The 22,326-nt window shown below is 51.4% G+C and overlaps 1 protein-coding gene across 2 annotated transcripts in view; it reads right to left on the bottom strand.

Moving 5' to 3' along the window:
* CSTPP1 (centriolar satellite-associated tubulin polyglutamylase complex regulator 1) overlaps nt 1-22,326 on the bottom strand; it is a 213,061-nt gene that overhangs the window by 12,448 nt on the left and 178,287 nt on the right. For both annotated transcript variants that reach the window (XM_056133378.1, XM_056133386.1), the window contains exon 4: nt 2,108-2,192. In XM_056133378.1, coding sequence (XP_055989353.1) covers nt 2,108-2,192 — 85 coding nt within the window. The remainder of the gene's footprint in view (nt 1-2,107; nt 2,193-22,326) is intronic.

Genomic DNA, 22,326 nt, shown 5'->3' on the forward strand with positions numbered 1-22,326 from the left:
ATTTGGGGTCACACCTGGGATGCTCAGGGCTTTCTCTTAGCTCTGGGCTCAGGAGTAACCCTGAGCATGTTCAGGTGGGGGTGGATATTTGCGGGATGTAGCACTGTAGCACTGTCCTCCCTTTGTTCATTGATTTGCTCGAGTGGGCCCAGTAACGTCTCCATTGTGAGACTTTGTTGTTTCTGTGTTTGGCATATCGAATACGTCACGGGTAGCTTGCCAGGCTTTGCCGTGCGGGCGAGATATTCTCGGTAGCTTGCTGGGCTCTCTGAGAGGGGTGGAGGAATCGAACTGCGGGATATTTGCCGCTGGGGTTGGAACCAGGGTTAGCTCATGCAAGCAAGTGCCTTAACCCCCATCTTCTCTCTGGCCTCTGGAGTTCCTAACATCTCCAGGGGGTGAGCAGAGGGTCAGCTCCTAGCTATGGCCGGGGGGGGAGGACCCTACTGTCCATAATGATAAGACAGGTTGTTTTGGCTCAAAGCTCCTGTCCCTTCTCCACAAGCTGTGCAGCACCTTGGAGCAGAACCTGACAACCGCCTCTGGGTGCGGGGCAGTGGCTGCGGCGGGTGGAGGGTGTCTGGGGAGTTCAGCTCCTTCCAGGACCGGAGGCAACACAGAGTGACACTATTAGAGTCGATGTGTGGATGGGGTCGCAGAGCAAGCTCAGGGGCAGCCTGTAGATGAGGCTGTTCGCAGCCCTATCGGCCCGTGGGGAACCAGGGGCTCCCCAGTTTGGGATGCCCAGGAAAGCCAAAGCCCAGGGCACGGGCTCAGAGCCCTGCAGCTGAGTGTGAGATCCTGGTGGGCACCTGGACTGGGAAGCATCACCGCCAAATACCATTGAGGGAAAAAAACCTATGGATGAACCTAGTGGCAGAGAATGCCACCTCCCACCCCCCGCCAAGGCCACCACTGGAGTAGGGTCACACCCTTGGTGTTGTCAACCTGGACAGATGTAGAATGATATGAATCGCCTGAGAGAGGGGAGAGGACAGGGAGGGAGGAATGCGCTTTACAAGTGGCTGATCATAGCTGAATCCCCGGCCCGGGGTTCGGACCCCTCCGAGCCCCAAGGGGAGTTGAGTCCTGAGCCGGGAGTCAGCCCTGAGCACTGCAGGTGGGGCCCCCCAATAAAAGTACAGCAACATGAATATTTTAATTTTTTTTTTTTTTTACTTTTTGGGTCACACCCAGCGATGCTCAGGGGTTATTCCTGACTCTGCACCCAGGCATTACTCCTGGCAGTGCTCGGGGGACCATATGGGATGCCGGGGATCAAACCCAGGTTGGCTGCGTGCAAGGCAAATGCCCTACCCGCTGTGCTATCGCTCCAGCCCAACATGAATATTTTAGGGAAAATTGTGTTCTGGCATCTTTTGCAAACAAGATTTTGGTTATACTTTCGTTTGCTGCCTTAGTTCAAGGTGTTCTTTTCTTTTTTTGGTTACACCTGGCTGTGCTCAGGGCTTACTCCTGCTCAAGGACCCACACGGCTGTGCTGGGGGATTGAACCTGGGTCGGCCACGTGCGAGGCAAACACCTCACCCGCTGCACTGGCTCCACTCTCCTTAGATTGAGTTTTGTGTTCCGTGAATAACAGTGAACAGAGCCATAATCCAACTATTTCATTTGCTTAAAAAAAAAACAACAACCAAACCATGAATGACAGTGAAACCCAAGACAAATCTGTCTGCCAAGTTTTCCTGGTTCTGGATGAACCTCGAAAACCCTTTTAGCACAACAAGTATCATCTCCCCTCCCCGGGGGACCCCTAGCTTTATGCCTCTCCCGTCTCCAGCCTCTGGCCCCTTCCACATCCCTTGCTGCCAACGCTTGCCCCTTCTCAGAAGCTCCTCCCGGGCTTCCCGCCGCCCGTGGCCGGCTCCTCAGCACAGCCCTCCCAGCTCTATCTGCAGACCCCGAGGCTCCCCACAGAAGCCACAGGCTCATTAGGCTCCCTTTGGACGTGCAGAGCACGAGTCTTATATTTCGGGGCAAGGCCCCGGAGAAACTCCCTTTCCAGATGCCAGTTTCTGCAGGGTGGAGGGTGGGTTTGCCTTGGTTTCTGGCTCCCCGCTGCGCGTCCCCGGAGGGCGGGGCCTACCTGGCGGCCTTCTGCGTGAGCTCCAGCGGGAAGTCGGGGCACAGCAGCTGCAGCAGACAGTGATACTCCTTCATGGTCAGCAGGTCTGCGAGGCAACGGAGAAGCATGCATTAGGTGCCTGCTGGCCCAGGGGAGCGATTGCTTCACTGCATTTTATTCCTGTTAATTTTTAAACAGCAGGGCAGACCTGCGGTGTTGGGGAATCAAACTCTTGCACCTGCTCGGACCGTTTCCCCTGCTCTTCTGTTTATTTGCTGTTTTCCGTTCCTTCCTGTTCACAGCTCTTTGCGATGTCCCGGGCTCATACACTTCAGCTGCAGCACGTGAACACTTAATCACGATGCCGGCTGGGTTGCAGTGCCCGGGATGCGGGATGCGGAAAAGAAGGCTCCCAGGATGACTCTTTGCACCTGGGGTTGAGCCCAGGCTCAAAAGCACGGCCTCAGTCTTGCAAGGCAGATGCTGGTTCAAGGAGCCACCCCACCTAGGACCCACTTCATGGATTTCCACCCTCGTCTCAGTACTCAGTAGCTGCTCCTGGCCCTCAGGGATCGCTTCCGGGGGTCACTGAGGAATAGGGAAGCAGCGCAGGGAAGGAACCGGAGTGACAGTCTTCAACATGTGCCCAAGACTAGTCGTGGACTATGTGGACACCACGCCTAGATAAACCCAGTCCCACAAAATCCAGCAAAGAACCCACCAGCCGAGTACCCCTCAGACCTTATTCCTCTGTCCCCCAGCTGAGCACAGGCTGGCTCCTGCACACAAGCCTGGTCATCCTGTTCTAGGAATCCCAGCCAGACCGTCAAGGCAACAGAATGATTCTGGGTTGCAGGAGCGGTGGGCGCTTGAGAAGCGAACGGGGAGGGGAGCATGTGGCTCAGCAGAAACCCAGAGAGGCAACTCTTGGGGTGATTTAGTCTGTTTCTGTTCACACCCAGTGATGCACATGGGTTACTCCTGGCTCTGTGCTCACAGATCACTCCTGGCGATGCTCGGGGGACCATATGGCATGCTGGGGATCCAACCCAGGGTTGGCCGCGTACAAGGCAAGCACCCTGCCCGCTGTGCTATCGCTCCAGCCCTCTTGGGGAGGTTTTAGAGGATTCCAAGGAAAGAACAATGTACCAGGATGCCTGAAAAGTTGATTTTGCTGCCACTTGTGCTAACACCAAAAGATCAGCGGGGCAGGATCCCAAATGCTGAAGCGCCTCAAAGGTGGGAGGGTCTGTGATGGGGAGTGGGGGCCGGCTGCCCGAAAGCCTCCCTCACGGGGCAGTGAGTGCGAGGAGGGGATCCAGAGGGCACGGCCACACGCGGGGAGGGAAGGGATGATCACAGGCCCTTGGGTTCTTCGGGTCTAAGTTAGCCCAAGCCACAGGAATCCAGATCTCTCCTGCCCCTGCTAGTTTGGTTGATGCTCTTCCAAGACCCAAGAAAACCCAAAGCCCCAGGGACAGGCCTGGGTTCTTACTATATTTTCATCAAAGCCCAATTCAAGGTGGGGGCCGGGAAATGGACTGGCCACATGGCCCGCCAGGGCCAGCAGAGGCATGGAGCTGCATGAGTGGAGGTCACAGGGCGGGAATGGGGTTCCTGGCCTCCGTCTGCCACCACGAGGCGTGTGCGTCCCTCCCCTCGGGAAGAGGCTGCGGGGAGGTTTTGTTCTTTAAGGAAAAGAGTGACGCAGCCACATGGAATCGCACTGACTCAGACTGAGGGCAGGGGAGGCCGAGACGAGAGAGAAAAGGCACTGAATGGAACGTGTACCCACTTTTTTGGGGGAGGTCACATTTATCCATGTTTGGGGGGCTTCGACTCCTGGCTTATTGTTCAGGGCCTGCTCCTGGTGGTGCTCAGGAGACTGTGCTGGGGACAGAACCAGGGTCTCCTGCATGCAAGCCTGTGTTCAGCCTGTTGAGTCATCTCTCTGGCCCCAAGCATGGTCCCAACTGCATTCTCACCCCAGATTCCCTACAGAGGTGGCAGTGGGAAGCGATTTCCAGAAGGCAATAAAAGAAACATCTTTTTTTTCTTTTTTCTTTTTGGGTCATACCTGGCAATACACAGGGGTTACTCCTGGCTTTGTACTCAGGAATTATTCCTGGCGGTGCTCAGGGGACCATATGGGATGCTGGGAATCGAACCCGGGTTGGCTGTGTGCAAGGCAAACGCCCTACCTGCTGTGCTATTGCTCCAGCCCCTCGGAGGTTGTTTTAAAATTTAAATTTAATTAATTTTTAACTTTTATTAGTGAAACACCATGAGGTACAGTTGTAGACTTACAAATTTTTGTACTTGGGTTTCAATTATACAATGATCAAGTACCCATCCCTCTACCAGTGCCCATTTTCCACCACCACGAATCCCAGTATCCCTCCTAACCCCATCTCCCCGTCCCACCCTGCCTCTGTGGCAGGGCATTCCCTTTTGTTCTCTCTCTCCTTTTGAGTACTGTGGTTTGCAGAAGAGGCATTGAATGGCAATCATGTTTGGTTTATAGTCTACTTTCAGCAGAGGATCCTCCCAACACCTTTTATTTGGTGCTCCCTTCTCTATAAAATCTAATTTATTAAAAATTACATCTAGCTATATGGTTTTGGGTCACACAAAGAGATGCTCAGGGGTTACTCCTGGCGGTGCTTGGGGGACCATATGGGATGCTGGGAATCCAACCCGGGTTGGCTGCATGCCAGGCAAAGGCCCTACCCGCTGTGCTATCACTCCAGCCCCAAGAAACTTACCTTTGCATTAGCAGTTTTCTAGGCTCAGCTTTGGAGGAATATATCTGATACTATTCTTGGAGTGGGGAAGCATCAAAGTCTCACAGATTTCCTATTTAGCCTCCCCTGCTGCCGAGCAGATATCCTCAGGAAAGGGAAGCGGGTAAAAGAAAATGAGGAGACAAGAGAGGGAAGGAGGTGGGGCTGGAGTGATAGCTCAGCAGGTAAGGCATTTGCCTTGCATGCGGCTGACCTGGGTTCAATTCCCAGCATCCCATATGGTCCTCTGAGCACCGCCAGGAGTGATTCCTGAGTGCAGAGCCAGGGACGTTGGTGTGATGCCCCGGAGGCCCACCTCAGTCTCTGCATCTCCAGACCTGGCTGGTCCTGGGGTTACTCTTAACTCATGGATTTCAACTACTTTCCAGGGACAGAAGAATGAGTTACAAAAATCATCCTGGGGCTGGAGCGAAAGCACAGTGGGTAGGGCGTTTGTCTTCCATGCGGCCAACCCAGGTTCGATTCCCAGCATCCCATATGGTCCCCCCCTGAGCACTGCCAGGAGTGATTCCTGAGTCCAGAGCCAGAAGTAACCCCTGAGTATTGCTACATGTGACCCAAAAAGAAAAAGAATCCTGCATTTCTCTAAGGCAACCAGAGGCTCATGGAAATACAGAATCCCTCTGAAACACAGAATACCCATGTCACCACTTCCGGAATGGGATTTCTCCCAATGCAAGGAAGACAGATCCAGAGAGGCACGAGGGGGCCAGCGGGGCCCGGCAAACAGCTCCCACTGTGGAACCTGGGGCGATGTGGCTGGGCTCTGTCCGAGCAGAACCGAGGCTAAATCTGGGTGGTGGCTTCAAGCATGAGGCCCCAGCTGTGCTGGTCACTCCTTGGCTGGGCAGGGTCTCTGGGAGAATGGACAGGAAGACTTGCTCCCAAATCAGAACATTTCCGAGCAAATGGGAGAGCAAGTTCACTCGCGGCCCCCCCCCCCCCCCCCCCCCCCCCCCCCCCCCCCCCCCCCCCCGGGCTCGGAGCTGAGCTCTGTAATTTACCAGCTACGCAACTTGGGGCAAATTGCTCAATTGCTTGAAATCTCAGCTTCTCATCTCTAAAGGGGGACTGCTGGTAACTAGCTTTCAGGGCTGGAGCCAAGATGAAAAGAGAGGGTGTCTATACAACTACTTAGCCGAATGTCTAGAACATAATAATATTTAACAATGAGAGTTATTTTGGTCTTGCTCGAAACCCTGGGGGCAAAAACAGGAGCGGAAAGGAAGGTATTTCTTGCCGAGTTTCCATTTTTAAACACTCGGGAATGCTCTGCCTGGAAAAGTCTCCATCAGGCGGCCCAAGCCAAACCTGGTCTAAAGTACTCTTCTGCAGTGTTCGTTTCTGCATGGTTAATATTATCAGGTGCCTCTTCTGCTGCGTACCGAGGATTACAGAGACAAGTCGGAGTTTCAGAGGCTTCAAGAGCTCAAAGGCCCTTCTTCTAGGCCCTCCCCTGGTACTTCGGGAACTACCGTGATGAAAGGGCCCCCAAGTTCTGGGCTCAGGGAGCGAACTCACTTCTGTCACCTTCAGAAGAACCTTGGCACGCAGGTTTGGTTCACAGCTGTAGACAGAGGACTTATTTGGAGAGGGAGTCTGGAAGGGTCCAGGGTCAGGGGGACAGGAAGGAGACCCGGCTTCCTCCTGTACCATCCCTGGCAGGGAGGCAATGAAGGGGGCCAGACAGATAACTCTAACAAGGCTAATGCATCCCCCGTAATGGTCATGGGGCACAGGGCCCTGCACTGCTCACCGTTCCTGTGGTAACTCAGTCCATGTTCACCACTGTTTCCCCCATTTCGCAGATGACCCCCAAACTCAGATGGTGCATGCGCAAAAAGCCAACTAAGGCTCTTATCAGCTTCAAGGTGTAAAGGCTTAAGTGCTTGATTTCACCAAGGAAGGCCAGGTGAACTGGATCAAGGGGATAATTCAAGTGGATTGGGGGGTTTCCTTCCTTCCTTCCTTCCTTCCTTCCTTCCTTCCTTCCTTCCTTCCTTCCTTCCTCCCTTCCTCCCTTCTCTTTCTCTCTTTTTCCCTTCTCCCTTTCTCTCTTTCTCTCTTTCTCCCTTCTCCCTTCTCTCTTTCTCTCTTTCTCTTTCTCCCTTCTCTCTTTTTCTCTTTCTCTCTTCTTTCTTTCTCTCTTTCTCTCAAAGGTTCTAATTACTGTCAACAGGAAAGACTGCAGCTCCAGCCCTGGGCCACAGGGAGTGGCACCTGTGCCGGTGCCCTTCCCCCTTCCTCCCCACCCCGCCCACCTGCCAGCCCTCTGTATCCTGGCAGGTGCAGGCGGGGAAGTATACCAGCAGGTGCCTGCACTAAAGAAATCCCCCCAATTAGGAGAACATTGCCAGCAGGCCCCGGAAGGAGTTAAGAGAGCTAAGCCAAGGCAGGGCCAAACTCACAGCGGGAACGTGTTCCCGGAGCCTGCTGCTCCTTGAGTTTGGGGCCACACAAGGCGGTGTGTAGGGCAGGGCTCACTCCTGGCTCTGTGCGGAGGGATCACCTCTAGAGGTGTCTTGGGGGATGTATGTGCTGCTGGGGATCGATCCCAGGCTGCCTCTATGCAAGGCAAGCGCCCTGCCCGCTGTGCCATCCCCCCGAGAGTGCTGCTCCTGAGCGGGGTTAGGCTTGTTAGTGTTCTGATTCTGAGTCTTGTCCAGTCCTGAACCAGAGTGAGTCCCCTCCTTGGTCCTAGCATCTCCAGAGGAGACCCCTGGGAGCTCTAACATGGCTTTATTAGCGCGGTGTGTGTGTGTTGATGTTCAGGACTTATTTCTAGCTCTTTGCTCAGGGGTCACTCTAGGTGGAAGTGACCTTGAGGGCCCATGTGGGGACTGAACCAGAGTTGGCCGCGTGCAGGGCAAGTGCTTTAACCTTGAGAGCTCTAACATGGCTTTATTAGTGTGTGTGTGTGTGTGTGTGTGTGTGTGTGTGTGTGTTGGTGCTCAGGACTTATTCCTAGCTCTGTGCTCAGGGGTCACTCTAGGTGGAAGTGACCTTGAGGGCCCATGTAGGGATTGAACCAGAGTTGGCCGCGTGCAGGGCAAGTGCTCTCTTTCCACCCAGAGCACGGCTCTTAGGGTTATACCGAGTGGCTCCCCAGAAGCTCTATGGCCCATGGCACAATGCTTGACCTTCCCACTGCCGTCCTGTTTCTCCATCTGAATGGTGGGGATAGTGAAAGTACCCACTGCCACAGTTGCAGGAGTTAGAGCACTGGACTACACTCCCCAGGGGAATGCAGAAACAAAGAGTGTGGCTAGTTGCCCTTGGTCGACAGAGCAAAGCCCGAGACCAAAGCTGGTCTGATCCCAAAAGTGCTGTGAGTTCCTTTCCCATGGGTGGGATCCCGCTGGACTTTTTTTTTTTTCTTCCAATTTTTTTCTTTCTTTTTGGGTCACACCTGGCAATGCACAGGGGTTACTCCTGGCTCTGCACTCAGGAATTACTCCTGGCGGTACTCAGGGGACCATATGGGATGCTGGGAATCAAACCTGGGTTGGCCGCGTGCAAGGCAAACGCCCTCCCTGCTGTGCTATCGCTCCAGCCCCCACTGGACTTTTAATGATGGGACTGCTCAGGACAGATGACTGGCCGAGTTTAATTTGGGTTACTTTTAGCTTTTTGGGGGGCCACACCAGGCCAGGCCATATGCCTGACTCTGTACCTGACTCTGCTCCTGGCGGTGCTGGGCCTGACCCTGGCTCTCATGCACGGGCTCAGCCCTCCGAGCTACCGGGCCCCGGGTCGGCTTTCCATGCAACTCACAGAGACGTACAGAGCCCAGACCGTGGCACTGGACCACCCGGCTTCAAAACCTGCCTCAACTACTTCCCACCTGGCTGCGTCAAACAAGTTACATCATTTCTTTGAACCCTGGTTTCCTCATCTCAGAAATGGGAATAACCACAGCACTGACTTAAGGGGATTATGGTAAAAAAAAAATGAAACAAGATAATTTATATAGGATACTTCTCCCAAAAGTTAGCAAAGGGCTCAACAAATGGTATTATTTTATAATTACTAACTTGTTAAAACTTGATGTCCTGCCCAGAGAGATCATACAGGGGTTAAAGGACTTGTCTTGCATGTGGCTGACCTTGTTTCGATTCCTAGTATCACATTTGGTCCCCAAAGCACTGACAAGAGTGACCCCATGTGAGACCCAACTGCCCCCTGCCACACCCTGCCTCCTCCCCAAAATACACAAGTATGCAGGGGGATGCTTAGATCACCCTTGGCCCCAGTGTAGAGGGAGGGGAAGGAAAAAAACAGAGTGAAGGGGAAAGGAGAAGAGACAGACGAGAAGCAATGGGTGCGGGGGCAAAGGCACCCTGGTACATCGGGGTGTTAACGAACAACAGGGCCAAATATCCCAACCACGGAGCCAACCACACTGGATGTGCCTGTTAAGGTGACAGGCTGGGGCTCAGACGGAAGGTGGGGGGAGGAGAGGGTACCTGGGAACACTGGTGGTGCAACTGGTGATGGAACACTGCATGTCAAAAAGCCAACTAATATAACTTTGGAATTCACGGTGCGTTAATAAAAATAACATTCTGAAAAGGGGAAAAACAACCAACTAGCATGCCACAGCCCCCAATCCCCCCACCCTACTGATGTCCTGAAATCAAGGAATCTTCAGACGTAACTAAAGCCCTAGCTCAATGCCCGGTGTGTAGTCATTAATAGTTATTGCAGGAAGGAAGGAGCAAACACGTGTGTCTCAGGGCTGGACAGAGAGAGAGAGAGAGAGAGAGAGAGAGAGAGAGAGAGAGAGAGAGAGAGAGAGAGAGCGCTCCAGTAGTGTGTGCTTGCAGGAGGAGGCAGGGATGGAGCCCCTGCACTGCTTGGTACTGTGAACACCACTGGGCACAAACCCTGAGCACTGAGCTGGGAGTGTTTCCTGATCACCTCTGGGTATTGTTCCCACCCCCCTCAAAAAAATAAATCCGAGACACATATTGCAGGGGAAATTTGGAGGGACTCTGGAGGCACAGGAGACACGTCTCTACGTTCGGGAGTCACGAGAGAGGCCACAGCTCCAACGTGCTGGAAACAGAGAACGTCCTGTTTGGTAGCATTTGATGGGGACAATGAATCACAGGCACGCTGCTGGTCCCATACACCTTCCCATCAAGCTGAAGCCTACTGGCTGGAGTGCTGTGCACAGGGGCCTGTCGCCAGTGCCACCAAGGCCCGGCGGAAGTCAGGGTCAACTTCAGAGCCACTCACTCAGCCATCATCCTCACCCTGGCACAAAGAATCGCGTTTTCTTTTTCTCTTCATAGACTTACAAAGACATTTAGGATTGGGTTTTAGGTGTACATTGCTTCAACACTGATTCCTTCACCAGTGCCCACTACTCTCCACCAATGCCCCCAGTTTTTCTGCTGTAGCCCCCTCTCTGCCTCAGTGGCAGACACTTTTCCCCCTCCCTCACTGTCCTAGTGCCCTCTTCCCTATCTTCCCCCCCTCCCCCTCGCACCCCTGCCCCAGTGCCAGGCTTCCTACTGAAGACCAGTTCTCCTGCTCTTTGGTTCTATTGCCATTGGGCATTTGATATTCCCCTGTGTGATCACAAACTAAACAAGCAAACGGTGTGGGCTCTCTCCCCCTGTCACAAGCGTTCAGTGGTCTTGAGCAGCCGCCAACAGATGCATGAAGGAGGGAACAGGGCCTCCAAGCTGGCTGGGGAGTCAGGTCCAGTTTATTCTAATCTTGTCTCCCTCTGCCTCCTTCCAGTCTCACCCAACTCCTGGATTCCTTTCATTCCCCAGGCTCGTCTTCCTGTGTCCAGTCTTGCAGCCTAGTCTAGACCTCCTCCAAACATTGGGGGTAGCAACTCCACCTAGGTCAGGTATCACAATCAACATGTGAAAGCCCTTCCTTCTGAGCGAAGCTCTTCTAAGACAAAGATCTCCTGCTAGGAGATCTGCTCAAGGAAGAAATACCATCAAGGGGTGTGTTTCTCCTTTCCTTAGTCCAGCAACCATTTTTTTAAGGTAAAGGCCCTCCCGTTGATCATCAATTTGCTCGAGCGGGCCCAGTAACGTCTCCATTGGAGACTTTTGTTGTTACTGTGTCTGGCATATCGAATACTCTCGGTAGCTTGCCGGGCTCTCCGAGAGGGGTGGAGGAATCGAACTCGGGTCGGCCATGTTGGCCGCTTGTAAGGCGAACGCCCTACCCGCTGTGCTATCGCTCCAGCCCATTTTTTAAATTAATTAATTTATTTTGAATACCCATCCCTTCCACCAGTGCCCATTTCCCACCACCACGGATCCCAGCATCCCTCCCACCCCCCATCCCCCGCATCCCACCCTGCCTCTGTGGCAGGGTATTCCCTTTTGTTCTCTCTCTCCTATTGGGTGTTGTGGTTTGTAAAAGAGTTAAGCCTGATTTTCAGGGAGAAACGTTGGATGATTTACTTTCCATTGATCTCTTTATATATACGAAGATGTCCCGTGGCCGCATAAGCGGCCACGCGGTTTGGAGTAAAAGTCCAGCAACCATTTAGTTTAAATGGTTTAAATAGTCACTGTCACTGTCCTCCCTTTGTTCATCGATTTGCTTGAGCGGGTCCAGTAATATTGTGAGACTTGTTACTGTGTTTGGCATATCAAATATGTCACGGGTAGCTTGCCAGGCTTTGCCGTGCGGGCGAGATACTCTTGGTAAACATTTAATTTAATTCTACTTCTTAATAATATTAGTCTTTTTGTATGGACACAGTCAGACATACATTAAGCTAATAGGGTGGCTCTCCTGGGACATCTTGCTATAGACTCCAGACTACAGTGCTCAGGGCAGATGAGTCCTTCCTAATCCTAAGCAGGGTCCTTGTCCAGTTGTTTCTTTTTGGATCATGCCAGAATTAGTCCATGACCATGCTCTTAGTATTATGGCACTTGGCCTGTCCTATTTCAATACTAGGGTAGCTCACAGTTTGCCCTGGGTCCATGCAGTCCCTTCATCAGGACTCTGCTTTTGGGGTACTAGGAACTAAGGGCAACTGAGGCTTAAGTCGAGTACATATGACGATGCCCAGATGTAAATATTATTCGAAGTCAATTAACTCCCAAGTTGCAAAAGCATAGCATTAACTATCTTCCTGTATCTATACAAAAAAGACATAGCTCTAAAGTAGACTATGCCGAGGACATAAGGAAAAGAGAAAAGCAATATTTCACTAACAAATACAAATCCAGAGATCTCTGAAGAGTTTGACTTTACAAGTCACTGCTTAGGGGAAATGAATAATTAACAGGTAGAGAAAGCAGAGCACAGAGAAGTTAAAGATGAATACCGAGGAAATGGGAGTGCTTCGGGAGCACAGTGATGGGTATTACTCAGTAAACCTAAGTTCCATGTGAGAGAGCAGAAAGCACAAACCAATGTTATCCTACAGTGGAGTTCATGCACAATTCAATCAGCTAATCAGTGGCTGAATAAATAGCAGTACTCCTACATTAAAAAAAAGTTATCCTACATTCCCCTATACATTTTCTTTATATCCCACGCATGAAAGAGATCATCCTGAGTCTGTTCCTCTCCCTATTGCTGATTTCATGCAACATGATACTCTCCAGACCCATCCACTTTGCAGAAAACTCCATGACTTTATCTTTTCTAAAGTTGCATAATATTCCATTGTGTATGGGCCTTCTCCAACTAGACCCCCCATCTTCCAGTAGGCAGGCGTCACACCCACCAGCTGCCACCAGTGCCAAGTTGGTCCCATCAATGGCCAGAACCCATAGACTATAAAACCCAGCTCCCGGAAGCACGCGGCCGCAAATGCATCTTATTATCTTATTTTTCCTTTGGAGAACCTGGCAGGCTACCAAAAGTATCCTGCCCGCATGGTAGAGTCTGGCAAACTTCCCGTGTCGTACTCAATATGCCAAATACCAGTAACAATGATGGGTCTCATTCTCCTAATCCTGAAAGAGCATTGAAATGGCTCTTTTAAAATCTCAGGGCTAGGAAGAAGGAGACGTTACTGGTGCCTGCTCGAGGAAATCGACGAACAACAGGATGATCGTGATCATGATCATATATGATCCTTTATCCAAGGACTGTCATTTTCAATACAAGCAGCCCCAAACGCAGAATCTCCTTCTGGGGCAGTGTACTACTTTTGTCCTAGAAAGTAAGAGATGAGGAGTTTTTTGTGAAGAATGTGTGTGTGTGTGTGTGTGTGTGTGTGTGTGTGTGTGTGCAGGGGGGTCAAACCTAGGCCCTCATACATTCAAGTCAGGTGTGTTAGTACTGAGCGCCATCCTTGGGCCCGTGGCTTTTTCATTCCATTATAATTATTATTATTTAGTTTGGGGGTCACGCCTAGAGTACTCAGGGGTACCTATCCAAGTTCTGTGTTCAGGGGTCACTCCTGGTGGTACTCAGGGATCATGTGGCACCAGGAATTGAACCCGGGTCTCCCACAGGCAAAGCCTGTGCTCAGTCAGCGGAGCTGGATACCCGGGCCTGGAAAATTTAATGTGTCAGAAATTGCTGAGCCTGTTATATTCTGTTATATCTGGGTCATTATATGGTCATTATATCTGAGAGTGGCTAACTCACTCTCATTTACTTTTTTTTTTTTTGGTTTGTTTTTGTTTTTTGGGTCACAGCCGGCGATGCCCAGGGGTTACTCCTGGTTCTGCACTCAGGAATCACTCCTGGTGGTGCGCAGGGGACCACATGGGATGCTGGGAATCAAACCCGGGTTGGCCGCGTGCAAGGCAAACGCCCTACCCACTCCAGCCCCTACTCTCATTTACTTTTGGACACAAGGGACGAAATGCTTCCCTCTGCTACATCTGGTCTGCCTTCCGGCTGTGGAAACGCCTGCCTGTGAAGCTCTGTGGGGTGGCTTAGTCATCCGCATACCCCCTCAGGGCTCCCCATGTGTGCCCACAACACTGGCTCAGAACTGTGGTGTTCAGGGCTCCAGGCCATTCTCCCTTGGGTTAGGACAGTGTCGCCTCAGGAGACTGGGGGAGGAGGGGCTGACAGAAGGAATATGAACCTCATCCTGGGCCCCGGTCAGAGAGAGCCTCCTCTGAGACATGATTTTCAGCCCCCAGAGTTGGCACTGGGGGTGAGGATGAGGGGATGAGGTAGACCCACATCAGAACTTGTCTGTGTGAGTGCTGACATATGTGGGTGGTGGCGGGGTGAGCGCGGGCTGGGGTTGGCCCTGGGGAGAATGAGACGCTCCCCAGCCACCAGCCAGCCCAGAGGAGGGGACCCGTTGGCATTGGCTGGTGCGTGATGGAGAGAGGAACGGCCATGGTGGGCAGAGATCACCACAGGCCACGCTGCCATTGTTTTTTGTTCTTCTGTGCAAAAATCACGAAGGCCTCTCCTGAACGATACTCGCTCTTGGCCAGGGTGCTCTGCCAAGAGCTGCTGGGAATGGGGGGGGGGGACGGGGGGCTGAATCACCTTCCCCAACCCCAGGATGCTGAGGCTGTGGGACTGAGCCACAGCTGAGTAAATACTCCCCAGAGGAGCTCTGAAGGTGGGAGGGTGGGAGGGAGAGGAAGGTGGCAAGACCCAGGCCGCATCACTCTCCAGGGAGTGCAGCGCCTGGGACCACAGGTCACAGATTCCCCACATCCCAGGGCCACTATCTTGCCAAGCAGAGGCAGCCCCCAAAGAAGGCAGGCTCACTGCCCCCCCACCCCCCACTAAAATTGTATCTGCCTGGACACACTGTTGTTTTGCAGCATAGAGGGAAGGTGCTGACCATTAGTCTGCTGACAGGGAAATGGTTTGGCCAAGGGAATGAGGAGCCACGGCCCCACACCGGCACCCACGGGGGGGGGGGGGGGGTGAAGCTGCCAGGCTACAAGGGACATGTCCTTCACCAGCTCAGTGCTCCCAGATGTGTGTTTCGGGGGTCCAAACAGGGCAGAGAGCCAGACTCTTGCATTTCAGCTTTTTATGACGAGTCAGTGGAATGATCACCTAGTCCGGTGAGTACTTGTTTGGCCACAGTGTATGCTGAAGGCAAAGTCTGGGGTCCGAGGACAGGTCAGCTTTTAGAACGACCCAGAGCAACTCTCCAGCAACTGTTATGCAAAAGGCACGTGAGGTGAGTGTTTCCTCGGGAACTGAACAGGGCACGCCGCATCCATCTCAGAGCCCCCATGGCACGTGACAGACCTGGATGCTGTCCAGACTGTAGAGCTCTCCATCTCAGGAAGCACGGAGGGTCTGGTCCAATGGGCCGCATGTTCCTGGGCTGGACACTATTTGCTGGGGGGAGGCATGAGATCTCTCGGGGCAGTGGCAGGGCTGTTGACTCTCCTGTTCTTCTTCTTCATTTTTTTTTTTTCTTTTTGGGTCACGTGCAAGGCAAATGCCCTACCCACTACGCTATCTATCCAGTCCCCACTCCTATTTTTTTTTTCTTTTTGGGTCATACCGGAGATGCACAGGGGTAATACTCCTGGCTCATGCACTCAGGAATTATTCCTGGCGGTGCTTAGGGGGACCATATGGGATGCTGGGAATTGAACCCGGGTCAGCTACGTGCAGGGCAAATGCCCTACTAGCTATGCGATCACTCCGGCCCCCACTCCTGTTCTTAAAGGCCTCAAGTCTCTGTCACAGGGCCTACAGTTGGGAGGAAACCCACCCTCTGCCTCTGCGTGGTGATGTCTAGACTAACTCGCCCAGCCGGTGCAGAACAGACAGGCAGAGTTCAAGTCCCTGAGGGGGTTTATTTATTTGGTGAAGCAAGATAGTTTTTACTGAAAGACATTTACTGAGAAAACTTACTGAGTGATGGGAGAGAAAGAGTATGCAGAGTTCAAGAGAGAACCAGGTCTTCTGCAGGGTGGAAAAAGGAGGAAAGGGAGAGATACGTGTCCCACAGAGAACATGGCCTGAAGAGCAAGTCTCTCTGAGAGATTCCTACGGCTGCAGGAAGGTCTTCATGTTGGTTTTTTTGGGGGGTGGGGGGCGGGGAAGGCAGAAATGGAGGGTGGAGAGTGAGTCTGTTCTACCACAGAGATACAGCCTGGTCTAGGGGAAAGAATTTGGCCTGAGCCTGCAAAGAACTAATGACACTATTGCGGGCTACAACTGTTCCGAGCCTCCATTTTGTCAATTGTAAAATAAGGAAGTTATGGGATGGGGGTTGAAGAAAGCTTTTATTTTTATTTATTTATTTTTGCTTTTGGGTCACATCCAGTAGTGCTCAGGGGTTACTCCTGGCTCTGCACTCAGGAATTACTCCTGACGATGCGTGGGGGACCATATGAGATGCCAGGGATCAAACCCGGGTTGGCTGAGTGTAAGGCAAATGACTTACATGCTGGACTATTGCTCCAGCCTTCTGAAGAAAGCTTTCAAACCCAAACATTTCAATGGAATCTTTTAAGGAACCTCAGCTTCTATACGAGATAGGAAGAAAGCTGTCAAGGGGGCTGGAGATAAGAGGCTCTTCTTGCCTCTCATGCAAGGCTGATCTGGGTCTGATCCTTGGCAACTGATAAGGTTCTCCTGAATCTCCTGAATCCTGCAGAAGTGACCTCTGAACCCAGAGCCAGGAGGTAAGTCTTGAGCACTACTGTGCGTGGCCTTCCCAAAATAATATAAAAACAGAGTCCTTTTCACCCAATTTTCTTCATAGTCCTCACCCAGCCTAGAGGTTTGGGGGAAGATATAGCTGGGAGACAAGCCCCAAGGCACTGCTTTAGAAGTCTAGGGGTGGGCGTGTGGCTTAGGAAATAGAGCACAGTCGGGGCTGGAGAGGTAGCACAGCGGGGCGGGCGTTTGCCTTGCATGCAGCCGACCCGGGTTCGATTCCCAGCATCCCATATGGTCCCCCAAGCACCGCCAGGAGTAATTCCTGATTGCCGCCATGCCTGGGGTCGAACTCCACTGCTTCAGGACTGAGCTCCACAGAATGTCAAACTGCTATAAGTTTCAGGTACACTGGGTTATTTTGGCGGAAAACTCTGGACCTTCTTGGAGTTGGCAACCTTCCCCCAACCCCCGACTTCCAGAAGCCCCAGCAGAGACAGTCTTGTTCTACTGCCAGCACAGTGTAAGCTCATTCATTGCCCAGGTAAATATTCTGGATTTTCTGGAGTGACATCTCCAAGCTCTACGATACTAACATCCCAGTAGGAGCATACAAATTGGATGGGAGTGTAACATAGAAGTGAACTAAACTAATGAAAGCATTATTAACACAGAAGGCTTAGCTAGCAACAACAGCCTAGTAAACCCTCAGACAAGGATTTAAAAGTTCCTAGGGTGAGATAAAATTATTTATTTGCTTTTTGGGTCATACCCAGCGATGCACAGGGGTTACTCCTGGCTCATGCACTCAGGAATTACTCCTGGCGGTGCTCAGGGACTATAAGGGATGCTGGGAATCGAAGCAGGGTCGGCTGTGTGCAAGGCAAATGCCCTACCCACTGTACTATCACTCCAGCACCGGTAAAATTATTTTTGAGAGACACAGCAGTGAATCCCGGAAGAAAGCAGCTTAAACTCTTTACAATAGCCAGAAACTGGAAGAAACCTGAATGCCCAAGAACAGATGACTAGTTAAAGAAACTTTGGTACATTTACACAATGGAGTACTATGTAGCTGTTAGAAAAGATGAAGTCATGAAATTTACATACAAGTGGTACAATATGGAAAGTATCATGCTAAGCGAAATGAGTCAGAAAGAGAGGGATAGACATAGAAAGATTGCATTCATCTGGGGGATATAAAGTAACAAAGTATGAGATTAATACCCAAGAATAGCTGAGATCAGCACCAGGAGGATTACTCCATAACTTAGAGGCCAGCCGGGTATCCTAGAGGAAAGGGCAGTTCAGAGAGAGAAGGGAGCACCAAATAAAAGGTGTTTGGAGGATCCTCCCAGGAGGGGAGATGCATGTTGAAAGTAGACTATGGACTGAACATGTTTGCCACTAAATGCCTCTTTTGCAGACCACAACACCCAAAAGGAGAGAGAGAACACAGGGGATTGCCCTGCCACAGAGGCAGGGGGGAACGGGGGGATGGGGGTGGGGGGATATTATCCATGGTGGTGGAAAATGGGCACTGGTGGAGGGATGGTTATCTGATCATTGTATAATCGAAACCCAAGCACAAAAAATTGTAAATCTACAACTGTAAAAAAACAAAAAGAAAAAAAAAAGAAAGCAGCTTAATGGAAGACAGCAGATCTTTCCAGATCCTGCACTGAGTCAATTCCACTGGGGCACCTCAAATGGAGTGGGTGTGCCCTCTCTGCCCACTCCAGATGAAACTCCAATGGCCATGTGCTTCCAGAAGCAAATTGCAGGTGTGCGGGTTCAAGGACTAAGACTCCAGACCACATGGCAGCAGTGGAGATGGGCCAGCCCTTTCTGTCTCCCCGTCCCCTGGGGGGCCTGGCTGTCACACCCAGGATCTGATGGGTATTATTCTTAGCGCATCAACAGCCTTGATTCAGAGACTCCCAAATGAATCTCAAAATGGATTAGCTCCCTACAGAGATGTCTCTGGACTCCAACCACTTACAAATTTAAAATTCCAGAAGTGTGCGACCTCACATGATATTCATAATCACGATCACGATCATGACCATCCTGTTATTTGTCGATTGCCTTGAGCAGGCCCCAGTAACGTCTCCTTCGTCCTAGCCCTGAGAATTTTAAAAAAGTGCCATATTCAAGCTGGGGACCCACCCTGTCCTTTTCTTTCTTGCTGCAGGGTCCCTGCTCTTTCAGAGTTAGGAGAATGAGACCCATCATTGTTACTGGTATTTGACATATTGGGTACGCCATGGGGAGTTTGCCAGACTATATTATATTCATATATTATATTCATAATAAGCAATAGTAAATAAATTATCTAGCATCTTCCCCTGGCAGGCAGGCTTGAAATGGTGGTGAAAAAATTGGAAATAATGGTGGTGGGAAGGTGTAATGGTGGTGGGATTGGTGTGGAAATATTGAATGTAATTAATTAATGTGAACAACCTTCTGAAAACAAAAAAATTATTTTCACAAATTTTCTTTTACTGAAGTATATTTTGATCATCCCATTAGCCATTTAGGGGTAACAAGCAGTATAAAATATGAATTGTTTGGGACCTGCTATGGGGGCAGGCTTGAGGAGAGCCTGGGAAAGCACCCCATTCCAGGCACGAATCCAGGGTGCGGACTGAAGTGGGTGCAGGTGAAGGTTGGTGTGTCTCATCCTGTACGCCCCGGCCCTAGGGGGCCACCAGAAAGCTCCAGCAGGTGACCTAAAGGCGTTCAGGAGGGCACCTGTGTGACCAAAGGCACCCAAGGCTCTCCAGCCTGAGGCAGTGGCTGGGCTTGGCCTTTGTTCATGCCTAGGACTGAATGACAGACTTCCTGCCTGCGCCCCAGGATCCCCCAGACCTCCAGACAAAGCACACTTGGAGATGGGAACATATTCTCCCTCATGCCCCCTCCTCCCCGGCCCAAGCGGAGCAGATCAGGACTTCTTCGGGTCTGGTCTCCTTCCACCCTACAAGCTGGGGCCCCACCCTGTCCTTTTCTTTCTTGCTGCAGGGTCCCTGCTTTAATCTCTTCTATGGATAAAAGCATTGGCCACAGGGGCCTTGAAGAAGGCCCCAAGGGCTGTACCGTCCCCCAGCACCCCTGAGTGGGCCTCTCCCCCAACCAACACCCAACTACTTTTCTCCTTTCTAATTTGAAGTCAGGCTGAGAGTTGGGGTGAAACCATGTGAGCTCTCAGCAAAACAGAGGAGCATCCCGGCTGGGAAAGTAAGCCGCAGAAAACAAAAAAGCCAACATAAGCGATTATTGCTCTGGGCTTCCCACTGTCCAAAGAGACCAGAGGATAAATAAGAAGTGGAAAGATTATGCCCTTGGTTTGCTTAAACGTGCATTTCCCTTCTTTGCGAAACCAGTATAGACAGCAGCAGCGGCTAGCAGGGCCGCTCACTGAGGGTTAGCTGAACTAAGCCAAGACTAAAAATACAAAGGCAACCTAGGTTCCCGGGTTCTCTGAGTGTGAGAAGGGGCAGGCTGTTGGCAGCCTGTGGGCGTTTTTGTAAAGACCACAGCCTGTGCTCCGGTCAGCTCACTTCCACCCATGGTGATGGATTTATGGCTACCCAACAGTTGAAAAAAAATAGATGTCACAAACAAAACCAGCGGGGACCAGAGAGGGGGCTGGCCCCAGATCAACCCATACTGATCGGCCGATGAATCCACCTTTGTCTTTCTGGCTGGTCCTGCCTTTTGTGGGTGCGTATAATGCGCTGAGTCTGTAATTATGCGTTTGTGTGTGTGTGTGGGGGGCACAAGACACGGTCTCGAGACAGCAAGCGAGCGGGGGAATCTTTGGGGGGACGGGGTGGGAAAGGAAAGTGAGGCAAGCAGTTTCTGTTCCTCGGAGGTGTCAGCTGTGCTGTTCAAAGAGTGGTTTTTCTGGGTAAGAGATCTCTGCCCGTAATGTGAGCGAATCACTCATCTTATTTTAATAAAAAGGTGAACCAAACGATGGTGGCGCGCGGGCCTGGGAAAGGAGACAAGAGACTTTCTGAAGCCGGATCCTTATCAGCCACCAGGGCTGGCAGGCAGACAGAGGAAAGATGAAAATACCCCAGTGGCATCAAAGAACATACCAGCCGACTTCATTCATGCACAAGTATTCTGAGAGTCTGCTCTGACTCACTGGCATTTGGAGGAGGTACTGGGTTTCCCGGCGGAGGGGGGTTGGCAATTGGACTCCCCCTCTCCTTATGCCTCGGTTTCTTCTGCCAAGCCTCGTATATAAATGACCAGCTCATGCTGACTCGACTCTATTTAAAGGCTTGGAAAGCATGTAACATTGCGCACCTTTCAGGGCTGGAGAGATAGTACAGCAGGTAGGGTGCTTGCCTTGCATATGGCGGACCTGGGTTTGATCCCCAGCACCCCACCTGGCTTCCTGAGCAGAAGTGATCCCTCAGCAGAGATCCAGTACTAAGCCTTGAGCACTGCTGGGTGTGCCCAAAAAACAAATACAAATGAACAAAGAGATTGTACACCTTTCATCTTTGCTCTTTGGAGCACTGGAAGTGCTCAGGGGCTACTCCTGGAAAAGGGCTGGCAGGTGACCCCTGGCGGTGCTTAGGAAACTGTGTGGTGCTGGGGATCCAAGCTGGGTCCCCGACAAGCAAAGCATGAGCTTCTGTCCGTGGAGCCATTTCCTGCCCCCAAGACTGTATAACTTTGACCCTTTGAATTTTCTCATGTTCCCCTATAAGGGGCATCAGAGATGGCTTAGCAGTTAAAGTACCTGCCTTGCCAATGTGAGGCCATGAGTTTGATCCCGGGTGCAGCCTGCATGTACTGGGCGTGGTCCTGGTGGTTCTGTGGTCTGGGCAACCACCTTGTGGGGCTCGGAGTCAGGGCCCAAAGTTAGGACCCCCCTCACATACCGCCAAGCCATTTCTCTGGTCTATTTCTTTTCATCTTAAAATCATTTAGTCAGACGCATTAATGGGGACTGTAGGGCTCGGGGGACCCTATGGGGTTCAAACCCAGGTCAGCCAATGCAAGGCAAATGTCCTACACTGTACTCTGTCTCCAGTCCCTGATTTGTTTGTATGTTTGGTTTGGGGTATACATCAAGGCATTCAGGGGCAACTCTCAGCTTCAGTGCTCAGAGAGTGACCCTGCTGGATGGACGTTGGTGGGCGGTGCAGTGTCGGGGCTTGACCTATGTCTCCTGCATGCAAACCATGTGCTCAGTCCATTGGACTTACTCCCTAGCCCTCAACTTTGTTTTCAGAGAAGAAAAAAGAAATTTAATCTGTATAAGGAAGAAAGGACCACACACTCCAGCGGGAGTGATGGCGCTGCTTTTAGGCTTGTAGATCACAAGGGATTTATTTGTGGTTTCTGGCAATCAGACGAGTAAATTTTGTAAGATGCACCCTGATACGGCAGATGAAAATTATATCTCAATACAGCTGTCAGAGAAAGAAAAAAAGAGTCAAGCAAAGAAATGGCCAACCACTGTCTCTTCAGAATCCCGGTTCTAAGTCCCTTATTGAAAATTTCAGAGACTTGGGATCCCTGCAAAATTGAGCCTGTCTTGTCCATAATGAAAAGAGGGTGCAGGATAAGAGAGAGAGAGAGACACAGAGAGAGAGACACACACACAGACACACATACACATACAGAGAGAGAGAGAGAGAGAGAGAGAGAGAGAGTGCACAGGGGTCAAGGTACCCGTCTTGTTCATGGCTGACTCCATTCTGATCCCCTGCATAGCACACAGCCCTCTGAGCACTGTCAGGAGTGATCTCTGATCACAGAGCCAGGAGTAAGTCCTAAATACTGTTGGGTATGATACCCCCGCCCCCCAAAAAACCAAAAGCAAAGCCCCAAACAAAACCCAAAACAAAAAGAAATAAC

Source organism: Sorex fumeus, unplaced genomic scaffold, assembly GCF_029834395.1.
Source record: "Sorex fumeus unplaced genomic scaffold, SorFum_2.1 ptg000007l, whole genome shotgun sequence".
NCBI classification, from domain to species: Eukaryota; Metazoa; Chordata; class Mammalia; order Eulipotyphla; family Soricidae; genus Sorex; species Sorex fumeus.